This window comes from Rhincodon typus, chromosome 3 (assembly GCF_021869965.1).
Source record: "Rhincodon typus isolate 14 chromosome 3, sRhiTyp1.1, whole genome shotgun sequence".
NCBI classification, from domain to species: domain Eukaryota; kingdom Metazoa; phylum Chordata; class Chondrichthyes; order Orectolobiformes; family Rhincodontidae; genus Rhincodon; species Rhincodon typus.
This window is the reverse complement of record NC_063334.1, coordinates 46048060-46063726: the sequence shown is the minus strand read 5'-3', so window position 1 is coordinate 46063726 and position 15667 is coordinate 46048060. Positions and strand designations below refer to the sequence as shown.

Sequence of the window (15667 nt, the reverse complement as noted above, 5' to 3'; positions counted from 1 at the left end):
CCTATGATGCTGCTTGACCTGCTGTGTTCATCCAGCTCTATACCTTGTTATCTCAGATTCTCCAGCATCGGCAGTTCCCACTATCTCCAAAGTATGTATTTAGTTCCTCAGCCATTTCTTTGTCTCATATTATACATTCCCCCATTTCTGTCTGTAGGGGACCTACATTTGTCTTTACCAATCTCTTTCTCTTCATGTATGTATTGAAACTGTTAGAGTCAGTCTTTATGTTCTCTGCAAGCTTAACTTCGTAGCCTGTTTTCCCCTTCTTAATCAATCCCTTGGACCTCCTTTGCTGAATTCTAAACTGCTGCCAACCCTCAGATTTATTACTTTTCTTGGCTAATCTATATGCTTCTTCCTTGGATCAGATACTACCTCTTATTTCCTTTGTAAACCATGATTTGGCCCTCTTACCCATGTTGGTTTTGCAACAGACAGGAATAAACAGCTGTTGCAGTTCCCCCATGTGTTCCTTGAATGTTTGTCATTGCCTATCCACTGTCATCCCTTTAAGTAACTCTCCCCAATCTATCAAGGCCAATTCATATCTATAGAAGCTTTTGCAGTCAGTTGTTACGTTTTCAGCAAGCTTGCTTTCATATTCTACTTTCTCCTTTCAAATTAAACCTTTTGTCCTCCTCTGCTGAATTTTAAAATTCTCCCTGTCCTCAAGTTTGCTGCTTTTTCAGGCCAATTTATACGCCTCCTCTCTGGCTTTAACACTATCCTTGATTTCTCTTATTAGCCATGGTTGATCCATCTTCCCTGATTTTCTCTTATGCCAGTTAGGGATGTACAATTATTCAAGTTCATTCATATGTTCTTTAAATGTCTGCCATTGCCTATTCACCATTAACCCCTTAAGTATCCTTAGCCAGCTTATCCCAGCCAAAGCATGCATCATACCATCAAAGTTAGCTTTCTTTAAATTCAGGATTCTGGTTTCAGATTTAATTGTGTCATTCTCCATCTTAATGATGTCTTCCACCATATTATGGTTACTCTCCCCAAAGGATCTCTCACTACAATGTTGCTAATTAATCCTCTTTCAGTATACAATACCTAGTCTAGAATGGCTTGCTGTCTAGTTGTTCTTTGACACATTGGTCAAGGAAACCATCCCTCCTCCATCGCATTGCTACCAGTTTGGTGAGTCCAATCAACATGTGGATTGAAGCCACCCATAATAATTGCTGTACCTCTCACTGCATGCATCTTTAGTTTTCTGTTTAATAATTTCCCCAACATCACAACTACTGGTTAATGGTCTGTACACAACTCCCACTAACATATTTTTCCCTTTGGGTGTTCCGCAGCTCCACCCATACAGATTCCACTTCTTCCAGCCTAATGTCCTTCCTTACTACTGTTTTAATCTCCTCCTTAACCAGCAACGCTACCCCATGTCCCTTTCCTTTCTGTCTATCTTTCCTGAAAATTGAATAACCCTGGACATTGAGTTGCCACCCTTGGTCACCCTGGAGTCAGGTCTCCATGATCCCAATTACATCATATCCATTAGTAACTGTCTGTTCAGGTAATTCATCCATCTTATTACAAATGCTCCTCACAGTGAGACACAGACCCTTCAGACTCATTTTTTAAAAAAATATTTTTGCCCATTTAGAATCATGGTGTAATGTGGCCCTTTTTGACTTTTGTCTCTGGTTTCTCTACCTTCCACTTTGACTTTTCCCTTAACTGTCTTTTGTTCCTTTCCCCACTTTCCTGCCCTCCGACTTCTTGCATTGATTCCCATTCCCCTGCCATATTAGTTAAACCCTCCCCAACAACACAAGCAAACATTCCCCCAGGACATTGGTTCCAGTCCTGCCCAGGTGCAGACTGTCCAGTATGTACTGATCCCATCTCCCCTAGAACGGTTCCAATGCCCCAGGAATTTGAGTCCCTCCCTTTTGCGCCATCCTTCAAGCCACGTATTCATCTTAGCTATCTTGCCATTCCTACTCTGACTAGTACATGGTGCTGGTAGCAATCCCAAGATTACTACCTTTGAGGTCCTACTTTTTAGTTTCACTTCCAATTCCCTAAATTCAACTTGTAGGACCTCATGCTGCTTTTTACCTAAAACATTTGGACCTATATGCACCATGACAGCTGGCTGTTAACCAAGCCCCTCCAGAATGTCCTGCAGCTGCTGTAAGACATCCTAGACCCTTGCACCAAGGAGGCAACATACCATCCTGAACTCTCATTTGCGGCCGCAGAAAAGCCTACCTATTCCCCTTACAATTGAACCCTCTATCAATATAGCTCTGCCATTCTTTCTCCTGCCCTCCTGTGCAGCAGAACCAGCCACGGTGCCATGAACCTGGCTGCAGCCGCCTTCCCCTGGTGATCCATCTCCCCCAACAGTATCCAAAATGGTACTGTTTTGACTTCCTCCATCATATGCTTCACAGAGCAATGAGAATTGTAAAGGCATCATCAATTGATAAGAATCCAGCAAAGGTCCCGTTTATTCATTTGGGCAGCATTCATTTTGGATATTTGTGATTTTTAATGATCTATTGTGAAAGTTGAGCGTGGAGACACAGTTACTTGTCCAACCAGCAGTGGACAATTGATTGCGTAAGAGTTTGTGCCTTTGTGTAGAATAAGGATAAAAATCCTTTACGTGAAAACTATATTCCAGTTACCGCTTATAGTATCTGTTTATGGAATAAATAATGTTTTTGCTCCTTTTAATCTCCTAGACTTCAAAAATTATGTTTTATCTTAGTGGTGGGAAAGGACATTGCCTTCATTGCTCAGACCCTTGCATATAGGAGTTGGGACATTATTGTTAAGGTTGTACAGGACGTTGGTGAGGCCTTTTCTGGAGCACTGTATTTCTCTCTTAGAAGAAGGATATTATTAAGCTGGAGAGGGTTGAGAGCAGATTTACTAGGCTGTTGCAGCAAATGGAGGGTTTGAGTTATAAGGAGAGGCCGGATAGGCTGGGACTTTTTTCATTGGAGTGTAGAACGTTGAGAGGTCACCTTATAGAGGTTTATAAAATCATGAGGGGTATAGATAAGATATCTTTTCCCGGGGTGGGGATTTCAAGACTACAGGACATACTTGTAAGATGAGAGGAGAAAGATCTAAAAGGGACATGACTCTGCTTGATCATATTATGCATTTTCAAATGCTATTGCATTGTTTACAATATAGTCTAATGTTTTACCAATATCAGACATAAACTGGCCTGTAGTTAACCTGTTTTTTGTTTTTTCCCTTTTTAAATAAATGTGTTATATTGCTTGTTTTCCAGTCCTATGGGACTTTTCCAGAATCTGAGGATTATTGGAAAATTACTATCAGTACATCCACTATCTCTGTAGCTATTTCCTTTAATATCCGAGGATACATCCTATTCACTTCAGGGATCTTTACGCCCAATAGCTTTTGTGGCATTTTTTCTCAAGTGAAAGTTATTATTTTAATTCTTGTCCTTTTTTCCTCTTGAATATTTAGTTATTTTAGTATGCTATTAGAGTCTTCTTTTGAGAAGATGGGTGTGAAGTATTTATTCCAATTCCTCTCCCCAATAATTCCCCATTAGGATTTCCCAACCTCATTCTCTAAAGAGACTGTATTTATTTTAGCTTTTCTCTTCCTTTTTATTTATTTTTAGAAGCTCTTGCGTTCTGTCTTGATATTACTTACAAGTTTTCCCTCAAAGTTTATTTTCTCCTTTCTCATTATGTTTTTTGGTCATCTTTTATTGTTTTTTAAAACCTTTCCATTCCTCTGGTGTACCATTAATAGTTGTCACTTTGTGATGACAAAAAGATTTATCTGGCACCATATGTACCTTCTTATCATTGCAGTGTTTGGAAATAGGAAGTTTTGCTAATGATAACTAATGATAACTAATCTTCAGATGACGGTGGAGAAGTGGAGAATGTTCATCCTGACATGATGAGTAGCTGCCTTGTCCTTTTTGACTGAAAGGATTGAAATGGGTGATTGACACAGCATAAGTTACCAGCTACTAGAAATGTAGCATATCAACAAGTGCTCAGAACTGGAGGGCAGTTAGGGAGCTGTCTTCTTCAGAAAGAATATGGACTGGACGAGATTGAAGGAAGATTCAGGGAAGAGTTCCCTATCACTTCAGCAGGAGAGCAGGATACTGCCTCCACAACTTTAATGAGATTGCTTTATCTGTGTCTTTTTAGAACATTCTGCTCCTTAACAAACTAAATAAGGTATCTAAAAATTCCATCTAAATGGCCAATTGCCTATATTAGATAAAAACTGAAAGAACTGCAGATGCTGGATATCAGAAACAAAAACAGAAATTACTGGAAAAGCTCAGCAGATCTGGCAGCATTTGTGGAGAGAAATCAGAGATAACATTTGGGTCCAGTGATCCTATCTCAGAACTCATACCTATTTTAGGTGACTGTGTTCACAAACTCCCAACATCTAACAATACATAACCTGTCACTTCCTGACTTTGCTTCAGGGATCTTAATGTCACTTACTTGCTTTGTCTGTGACTTTTTGGAACATTGTGCTGCAATCTACATAACTTCTCATGCTGATTGGAGTTGTTGGCCAATCAGATTGACTGAAAGCTTCCAGGGATGAGACTTCCTCCCCAGTGAGGGGCAGAAGTCCCACTATCATCATGTTAAGGCTGACTGCAGAATGTCATTGCTGCAGGGCACAGCTTTCTTGGTGAGCTGTTTCCGACAGAACTTCTTAATTGTAATGTGTGAACAGCGGGCAGTGGTGAGTATTGTATAATGGCATTGAATTCCAGACCAGTCAGGCCTGTACCTTTAAGTACATGACATTGTGACATGTGACATTCCAGTATAATGGTATCCACCTTCCCCTCAGTTACTGTCTCTTTGTAATGGAGTCAGTGCCATGGCTTAAATCAGTCAGTTATGTGTATGTAATGTACAGTCGCAAAATTCCCTCCCTAAGGGCATTGTGGGTCAACTTACAGCATGTGGACTGCAGTGGTTTAAGAAGGCAGCTCACCACCATCTTCTCAAGGGCATCTAAGGACAGGCAATAAATGCTTGCCAGGCAACAATGCCCACATTCCACAAGCAAATAAAGAATGACATCAATAAGTATGGCATTCTGCTTGTCTTTGATATTGGAGCCAAGCAATAGTGTTGAAAGTAAAATTCAAGATGTCTATCTCAACAAGGACATGACTTTTTTGTGTTATGTTATATGGGCTAGAAAATCACGAAGTACTCAGAAGTTGCTGGAAAAGCTCAATAGGTCTGGCAGCATCTGTGAAGGAAAAATCAGAGTTAACTTTTTATTCAGTGGGTAGTCCAACTTGTCTCTGATGATAGATTCCAGTATCCTCTCTATAGTTAATTTAACCTGATGAGTCCAGAGTTATTTGTTCTTTTCTGCCTTCTGTGAAATAATGGAGTGGCATTTGCCATTTTTAAATCTGGAAGCACATTGAGACTTACGAAAGTTTAAGTTTCAGGTCGGGCTGAAACATCAACTTTCCTACTCCTCTGAAGCTGCCCGGCCTGCTGTGTTCCTCCAGCTCCACACTGTGTTGTCTCTGACTCTAGCATCGGCAGTTCTTACTATCTCTGAGCACATTGAGACTTGTTTTTTTTCTGGAAATTTTACATTGGATTTCTTTTCTAATATGTTGCCCTGAAATGAGTAAACTGGGGAATATTTTATTCTGGATCTGAGCTTGATGTATTGCTTTGTCATATTAACGCTGTATACAATTTTCTGATTAATTCCTCTCTTCCTGTTTAGTACCATGGATTAATAGCACTGAAAGTTGGAGGTGACCACAGTCATTCAATGTCCAATAGAAGAGCAAAAGTGGTGATCACCAGCCAGAGTCAACAGCATTTTCCTGGTAAAACAAATCTTCCACAGACTGTCAAAGTCACAACAGTGCCAGTTTCACAACAGATTCCTGTACAACAGGTTGGTTTTTTTTAAAGCAACTAAGAATTACTTCCTACCCCAGACCACTTGTTGAAAATTCTTACCCTATTGCTAGTGGTAAGATTATTGGTTTCTTTCACATGATCGTAAATGCGTTGAAACACACAATTTTGTCTGTGATTAGGAAGGAGTTTGTTGATTTCAATCGATGTGATATGAACCCAGTACTGGAACTCCTTTCAGATTATCAGCATCTCTTGTCCTTTTTGCTGACATATTTAATGTCCTAATATGGTTAACTGGCAAATATTCTCACCTTCATGCTAAATACTTTTATTTTGTGAAGACTTCTTCTGTCTCTAGTTTCCTGTGTCTCACCCACATCCCTGTCATTCTGCCTTTGGCAGGTATGATTCTGCCCACATTACCATCTTAATTTTATTGACAAATGTTACTCACTGTCAATCCTGAGGAGGAGCCTGCCCCCTTACTGGTGTAAGAGGTGAACAAGGGGAACATGCTTAGAATCAACTGCAACCAACCGTCCCTTGCACAACCTGTAGCTATGTCCAAAGAAGAATGAAGATTTAGCAATGTTCAGTATTAAAGCCCAGACAGAATCCCTCGAGGTGTACAAGAAGGGAGTGATTTTTGAACTGCCACATCCTGCTACTTGGCCAATCATTGCTCTGGTTCAGAACAATTAGTTCATCGATCGGGATAATCTAAATGCCAGATTGACTGCTTTGGACATTGACAATCCTAAATGATTGGCTAATCAGCCATAAAGCCTGGTCCCCCTAGAGATATAGGCCCTGGTTATTCAGACTGTATGCACCCTATTCCAGACCCTTGCATGTTGTAGCATAGAGAGGGCAGGACTAAAGCTTTAAAATTAGTCTTCTTTGTTCCCACCATGATGTAGCCTTTTGCTGACAAACACTTGCTTTAGTATTTTATCCATGTGTCTTTGTCAATAAGACAGCTCAAAAGAGTGTGTTCACAAGTACAAAAGTACAGGAGTGCAGTGAAAAGTGTATAATGTAGCCACAAAAGGCACCATCTTAGGTACAAGTACCTAGGTATAGATTCTTAACAACAAGACAGAAAGAAAGAACAAAGGTAGAAGTTAAACATTGCAGTAATTATGGTAGAGTGACACCTTTCTCATTTAAAGTAGCAAGAAAGGAAATAAAGCTAAAAGTTCAAATATTACAGTCTTTCTTAAGTGCACAAGGGGAAGGATATAGAGATTGTAATAAGGTCAGCCATATGGATCTCATAGAATTTGAGTTCCCTGACTGGGGCTGTTGGTCTGGTCCAGTCAGGGGGTCCTAACTGACATATAAACAGGAGTGTCAGAAGTTCTGATCACTCTGAGGAAGCTGGATCAGTGTCAAGTATGCCCACGTGTAAATAAAGGGTGACTTGGCGACGGCATTCTGGCCTCTGTGGAGGTATTTCAATCACCTCTTCAAAAAACTCAGTCAAGTATGTAAAACAAAATTTCCAACACACATAGACATGCTCAGTTCTGAAGAAGGGTCTCCGGACCCGAAAAGCTAACTCTGTTGTTGGGCGGAGAAATAGCAGATGGAGTTCAATCCAGGCGAATGCGAGGTGATGTATTTTGGAAGATCCATTTCAAGAGCGAACTATACGATAAATGGAGAAGCCCTGGGGAAAATTGATGCACAGAGAGATCTGAGTGTTCAGGTTCATTGTACCCTGAAGGTGGCAACGCAGGTCGATAGAGTGGTCAACAAGGCATACGGCATGCTTTCATTCATCGGACGGGGCATTGAGTACAAGAGTTGGCAGGTCATGTTACAGTTGTATAGGACTTTGGTTCAACCACATTTGGAACACTGCATACAGTTCTGGTCGCCACATTACCTAAAGGATGTGGATGCTTTGGAGAGGCTGCAGAGGAGGTTCACCAGGATGTTGCCTGGTATGGAGGGCACTAGCTATGAAGAGAGGTTGAGTAGATTAGGATTATTTACATTAGAAAGACGGAGGTTGGGGGGGGACCTGATTGAAGTCTACAAAATCATGAGAGGTATAGACAGGGTGGATAGCAAGAAGCTTTTTCACAGAATAGGGGACTCAATTACTAGGGGTGACGATTTCAAGGTGAGAGGGGAAAAATTTAGGGGAGATATGCATGGAAAGTTCTTTACGCAGAGGGTGGTGGGTGCCTGGAACGCATTGCCAGGGAGGTGGTAGAGGCGGGCACGATAGCGTCATTTAAGAAGTATCTAGACAGATACATGAATGGGCAGGGAGCAGAGGGATACAGATCCTTAGAAAATAGGTGACAGGTTTAGATAGAGGATACGGATTGGAGGGCCGAAGGGCCTGTTCCTGTGCTGTAATTTTCTTTGTTCTTGTTTTTTCCTTCACAGATGCTGCAAGACCTGCTGAATTTTTCCAGCAACTTTGTTTTTGTTCCTGATTTACAGCATCTGCAGTTCTTTTGGTTTTTCTTTTTGATTACTAGTCCAGTGAGAATACTATGATATCATTGTCTCACCATTTTGAGATTATTTGCTCTTATTTAATTTTATTATTTTCTGAACCATATTTTAACTTGCCTGGAATAACAGAAATACATCTTCATGACCAATTGCTTTGTTCCTGAATGCGAGAAAAAATCTTTAAAGAGGGGGAAGCTGTGTGATACTGCCACATTTTTAAGAAGGAAATATGTCATGCAGGAAGGATGCAGTTTAGTAATGCTTCTGATCTCGCATCTAGTTTAATCTTTGTATAGTTGTTGCTTCTGTTGGCAAAAGCTAGTTCTGCTGGTTATTTCACTAATGGCGTTGATTTTCCTCATTACAGTTTATCTATGCAAAGTTTGCAGTGGCGTTGTTCTGGCCATACTTGGTGCCTTCACTAATTGCAAGGTGAAGATTGCTTGTTTCCAACTCTGTAATCACTGCCTTCAAGGCAACATTGATCATTGCCAAATTCTCAGCCACTTGAAAGACAAAGCTTTTTGAGGGTGTTTCCTCAAACCAATACTTCAACCAGGCACTGAATTTGTCATTGCTGCATGTTGGTGTGATAAGCAGAAAACATGTACCAAAAGAATGAATATTGACAATCTCAGTTTTTGTTTTAAATTTTAGGAGCTAAGTTTCAAAAAATGTCCCTTTGGGTGGACCTACCATGATGATAGATGCTATTATCTAAACACTAAACAAAAGGCAACCTGGACTGGAGCAGCCAGAGCCTGCAAGCAAAAGTAAGACTTCATCTGAATAATGTATATTAGGTTGCTTGTAATTCTTGCATGATAACGTTCAGCAGAAGTTAGCACCAGTTAGCATTAAGCGTCAAGCTCAGTAATCGCTCCTCAAGGATGTATGTGTAAAATATTAATTTAGACCATTTAATTTTAGGATTACTTTGAATTTGTGAATTACCAGTCTGTCCGGGCATGCCCTATCATCTCATCTCTCCATTAATTTGCTACCATTGACGTGATCTGTGAACAACCAACCAGTGTATCTAACAAAATCAGAAATTGCTGGAGAATCTCAGCAAGTCTGGCAATATCTTTCGAGAGTAAGCAGAGTTAATGTTTTGAGTACGGTGATCCTTCTCCAGTGCCTGTAGTTGGAGATGCAACAACAGAAATGGCAGATTCAATCGTAAAAGACCTTCCAAGCTTACGAACTATTTTTACGTATCTCATGTTACAGTTTCTAGCTATTGTTATCTGGGAAAATAAATCATTCCTGAGCTGTTGCTAATGATACATTCACAGAGCAGCAGTAAACCATAAACAATAACATGGTGATGCTGAATTGCACCACTTGATATCTGATTTCACTGCTCTTCCCTGCCAGGCAGTAGTGGTCAACATAACCAGCTATTCTGTTCTCACCTTTTTACTGCCACCAATGCAGCCAAAGTTAGTTGAAAGCTGGTGTGATCTCAAACAGTGTAATTAGGAACAACCTTTCATGAAAAATGCTAATTGACAATTGCTTCTATTGCCACTGCTCACCATTCAGATCATTTCTTTTGAATTTTAATGCTTACTGAAAGTTTCTATTTTAGTGGAGTCCTTAATTATCTCTACAGGTACCATGGCAACCTTGTGAGTGTCATTTCAAAACAAGACATGGAATGGTTGTGGGACTTCAGTGGAAGACGTTCTTTCTGGATTGGTACAACTATTCCTTTTCTGGGTGATATTGGCAATCAATGAATGTTACTATGTTATAATTTCCTGTATGAAACCTCAGTTCATAGTTTGACATTACCCAGCAACTCAGATAAGCTTATAAATAACATGAATAAATGGCTGTAAGATTTCACTAACTTTAAAGCACTTAATAACTACAATTAGCACAAATATTGTAATGAATTACAGTCAATCCCCATCCTATAGTTTCCAACACACCCTCCCTTTCTTCACTCAATCATCAGTTAAGAAATTGGAGAAGTATTGAAGTTAATAGGGCAAGGATGGGCAGCAATGGAGAGGAGCAGTAATGTGCAGGGAATGAGTTAGCATCCTTACCCGATACTATGTTAGTCATTTTTTCTTTTCATTATCAATAACAAATGAAGTAGAAAAGTCACGTAAAATATAGCACTTTTAAAATTCTATCAGCTTGTTCCTCATTCCTGGTAATGTTGTGGTGAGAAACGAAAGCAATCAATACAGTGGTGTGTACCAGCACATCTTTGAGATCAGTATGTTCCTAATTACTTCAGGAACTGGACCTCTTGGAAGATGCTCTAAACTTTACAAACAAAAACACAGACAATATTCGAAAGCAAAGCTAAAATATATCAGTCATGATGTTACACATGCATCATTCCAATTTTGTGCCAAAGTTTTTGCAGTGTATCTGTCACATGAACAGCTACAATAGCAGTACCTGCTTACTGACAGTTCTCATGTTGAGCAATTGTCACTCTTGACAATCTCACAAAAGACAGAATTGAGCTGATCTCTTTCTGGGACAAGAATAAGTATCAAAGCCACTTCAAGGGTATGGAAAAGGGAGGATGGGGCTCAAGAAGTAAAAATGAAATGAAAACGTGGGAGTGCTGTGAGTAATGAATGAAGATAATTATGATGAAATTTAAGGTCAATTATATGAGTATTACTGGTGAGGCCAGTATTGTTTGCATTTGAGCCAAGTAGGTGTTTTTATAGGCAAATTCAGCAAGCAATTAAGAGCAAATTCAATTTGAAATGAGGAGGTAATACCAAAAGTTTAGGGTCAACTGTTCCCTGATGCAATCTTCATGGTGTTCAAATCCATTTGCCAACCAATCAGCATTCTTTGTCTCAAACACTCGCTATGGGAAGAATGTGATTGCACCAGAGGGGGTGGAGGAGGTTCACTAGAATGCTGCCTGGGATGGAGAAATTGTGCTATAAGGAGATACTAGATAGGCTTGGATTGTTTTCTTTAGAGCAGAGACAACTGAGGCAGGATGTGATTGAGCTGCATAAGATTATGAGGGGTATGGACAAGGCGGCTAGGCAGGACCTGTTCCCCTTGGTTGAGAGGTCAATCATGAGAGGGCATAGTTTGAGGGTAAGGGATGGTTGATTCAGAGGCGATTTGGGAAAAAAAGGTTTTGCGCAGCAGGTGGTGGAAATATGGAATGCACTGCCTGGGAAGGCAGTGGAGGCCGGAAACCTTACAACCTTTAAAAAAAATATTTGTTTGGGCACTTGAGATATCATAACATTTAAAGATATAGGACAAGTGCAGGAAATTGGGATTAGTGCACCTTTGATGTCGATGCAGACTCAATGGGCTAAAGGGCCTTTTCTGCATTGTAAGAATCTATGAATCTATGAAACTATAATCTATGAATATATATTGTTCTCTTTGATATTTGGTGTTCTTATAATTCTGTCCTGATGAGTATAGGACAAAAAATGTTTGACATCAGGTATCTTTTCTCAGCAATACTGGTAAGTATGTTGACATCCAATAATAAAGAGTAATTTAATCTTGATGGCGCAATGCTGATTTTGGGTCCTAAATCTGGTCTGCTAATTATAGATTGCTTATATCTGACAGCTTTTTAAAAGTTTCTATATCAAAGATTTTTTTACATCAAAGATTTTTTTTACAATCTAGTCTACTCATCCAATAGAAATTTGTCAGTCTGGATCTAAACAACCTGCCATCAACCACTGACAGTTATTTACTTTAATTCAATTCTTCAGGACTCAATGACCGAATCAGCCCAGGCAAATGGAATTGGGCTGGAGGAGAACATTTGTCTTTCACAAACTGGAAGCGAGGCCTCCCTCCCACTTCAAGGAAGAAAGGCAAAAACTGTGTTCTAGTGAGCAGAAGAGGGAAGTGGCAGGTGAAAAATTGCAAGTGGGGCAAACCACATTACTACATGTGCTCTGTTCATTAATAGAGACAAAGATATTCATACTGTTGTCAACATGTATATATTGTAGTACAACAATATTTATTTGCAATAAATTGAAGTGCACCAATAAAGTTTTAATTTTTTTTGCAAAATCTGGTAACTGTATTGGCATAGATCTATGGCAGAATATTGGAGGGATGCCAGCAATTAAGCAATGGTTTCAGGTCACCAGAACTAACTATAAGAGCTTCACAGCAATAATTAAGAGTTTGAACATTTTCTAAATCAAATATGATATTAACCAAGAGGACATTATTAAATATTTGTCCATGTTTTCAAATGAGTATAAAGTAATAAAAAAAACTTGGGTTTCTGAAATGAAAGAGAACTCCCACAGGTTTTCAAGAACACCAGGAGATAAAATGGGAAATTGTGTATGCTCCAATCTTGAGGTTCGAGCAGCCAATGATTTTGTCTTCAGACCTTAGTGCTAAGGTAAGAGCATATACATTTCAATCTCTCGGTAAGAGATAGGTTGGAAGGCAAGAGTTGGAATGAAATTAGTTCAAAGCTGTCAGAAGCAGTGGGGATTGTGGAAAGTACTTGCCCTTTATCAGAAACGTACTGTTCAGAGCTGGTTTTCTGGAGGCACTTAGTGTTGTCACTAACAATCACAGGATAAACCAAAGTAGAAGCAGGGCTAGAATCAAGTGTTAGGTCCCTTATTTGTACATATGAATGATTTTGGATGAAAACTGAAAGAACTGTGGATGCTATACATCTGAAACAAAATCAGAAATTGCTGGAAAAGTCATAGAGTCATAGAGATATACAGCATGGAAACAGGCCCTTCGGCCCAAACTGGTCCATGCTGACCATGGTGCTCACTCAGCTAGTTCCAATTGCCTGCGTTTATTCCATAGCTCTCTAAACCCTTCCCATCCACGTACCTACCAATTTTTTTTTTTTAACATGTTGCTATTGTACATACCTCAACCACTTTCTCTGGCAGCCCATTCCAGATATGCACTACTCTCTGCGTGAAGAAGTTGCCCGTCAGGTCCCTCTTACATCTTTCCCTTCTTACATCTTTCCCCTCTTACCTTTAACCTATGCCCTCAAGTTTTCAATTCCCCATCCCTGGGAAAAAAAGGACTACTTGTATCTATGCCCCTCATGATTTTATACACCTCAATGAGGTCACCCCTCATTCTCCTACGTTCCAAGGAATAGAGTCCTATCCTGGCCAATCTCTTCTTGTAACTCAGGACTAGTAGACCTGGCAACATCCTTGTAAATCTTCTTTGCACACTTTCAAGTTTAACTGTGTCTTTCCTATAACAGGGTGACCAAAACTGCATACAATACTCCAAATGTGGCCTTACCAACAACTTATACAACCATAACATAATATCTCAACTCCTATATTCAATACCTTGACCGATGAAGGCCAGCATGCCAAATGACTTCTTCACCACCCTGTCCACCTGTGACACCATTTTCAACGAGATATGCACTTGTACTCCTAGGTCCTTCTGTTCCTCAGGACCTTACCATTTACTGTATAAGTCCTACCTTGGTTTGACTTTCCAAAGTGCAACACCTCACACTTATCTCTATTGAATTATATTTGCCACTCTTCAGCCCACTTTCCCATCTGATCAGATCCCTCTGTAATTTTTGATAACCTTCCTCGCTATCAACACTACCTCATAATTTTGTATCATCCGCAAACTTACTAATCATGCCTTGTATATTCACATCCAGATCATTTATGTAAATAACAAATAACAAATGTCCCAGCACCAACCCCTGTGGCACACCATTAGTCACAGGCGTTCAGTCTGAGAAACAACCTTCAACCATTACCGTCTGCTCCCTACCATCGAGCCAACTCTGAATCCAATTAGCTAGCTCTCCCTGGATCCCATACGACCTAACCTTCATGACTAACTTGCCATGTGGGACCTTGTCAAAGGCCTTACTAAAGTCCATATAGACAACACCCACTGTCCAACCCTCATCTATCCTCTTGGTCATCTATCCAAAAAATTCTAAAAGATTTGTCAGAAATGACTTCCCACGCACAAATCCATGCTGACTATCCCTAATCAGTCCTTGACTATCCAAATGTTGTTTGATCCTGTCCCTCAGCATCCTCTCCAATAACTTACTACCACTGATGTCAGGCTCACTGGACTGTTGTTTCCTGGCTTGTCTTTGCTATCTTTCTTAAACAGTAGAACAACATTAGCAATGCTCCATTCTTCCAGAACTTCACCAGTGGCTAAAGATGTCGCAAAAATCTCTGCAAAAAGCTTAGCAAGTTCTGCAGCATCTGTAGAGAGAAATCAGAGTTAATGTTTTGGGTCAAGTGATCCTTCCTGAGAATGATTTTGGATGTCAGCTGAAGAGTCTCAAAGGGAGTAGTACCATCTTATGTTACTCTTGATATGCAGAGAGCACCTCTAAAAAGATGTATTCCCCCTTCCTACCTTTGCACTCCTGATGAAAAAAAGAGAAACTTTCCACTCCACCCTCGGGTGACTGACTGTGTGGAGTTTGCATGTTCTCCATGTGTCTGCGTGGGTTTCCTCCGGGTGCTCCGGTTTCCTCCCACAGTTGAAAGATGTGCAAACAAGGTGGATTGGCTATGCTAAATTGCCAATAGTGTTCAGGGATGTGTAGATCAGGTGGGTTATAGGGGGATGGGTCTGGGTGGGATGCTCTGAGAGTCGGTGTGGACTTGTTGGGTCAAAGGGCCTGTTTCGACACTGTAGAGATTCTATGATTTTATGACTCCCACCCATCTAGCTCAACAAGTCAGGCAGGCTATTGATTTGGAACCACACACAGTGATATTATTTGCATGCAGTGTGCCATTCACATCTCTCAGTACTGTTATGAGGAAATTAACTATATTCTTCGTTTCTTAGTTAGAGCGCAGCTTGCATTCTCTTCTATGTTTTCCTTCAGAATAATGCTTGTGAGTCAATTTTCTTTTTTACTCCTTGGGCACTATTCTGTTCTTTCAAGCAAGCATTCAAGCCTCCTGTCCACTGCTGTTTCCATAGCTTCTATCATGGGTGGACCCATAAGCTAAGGGCATAACTTAACCACTGTGACAGCCTTTTCATCTTGCATCTCCCCTAGTAATGATTGCACTTAAGCTTTTAAGGGGGAAATGATTCCATATGACCAGCACAAATGAGAGACTGCTTCCTTCCTGTGGTTTCAACTGAAAATACCATCCATTTTGTTTCCTTTGCACAATAATCTTTTCCTGCCGTTGCTTCACCAACATACCACCCTTCAATAACAACTTAGATTTAAGTAGCAACTTCCATCTTCTCCAAGGCATGTATAGAGCCATACAGCACAGATG

The 15667-nt window shown here is 40.2% G+C and overlaps 1 protein-coding gene across 4 annotated transcripts in view; it reads left to right on the top strand.

Annotated features, from left to right (window-relative positions):
• Window positions 1-12400, top strand: part of frem1a (Fras1 related extracellular matrix 1a) — a 284482-nt gene extending 272082 nt beyond the window's left edge. For 3 of the 4 annotated variants that reach the window (XM_048595363.1, XM_048595364.1, XM_048595362.1), the window contains exons 32-35: window positions 5770-5946; window positions 9045-9160; window positions 10006-10091; window positions 12125-12400. In XM_048595363.1, coding sequence (XP_048451320.1) covers window positions 5770-5946; window positions 9045-9160; window positions 10006-10091; window positions 12125-12324 — 579 coding nt within the window. In that variant the 3' untranslated portion in view covers window positions 12325-12400. The remainder of the gene's footprint in view (window positions 1-5769; window positions 5947-9044; window positions 9161-10005; window positions 10092-12124) is intronic. The other variant, XM_048595365.1, reaches the window with a different exon arrangement.
• Window positions 12401-15667: the final 3267 nt, after the last annotated feature.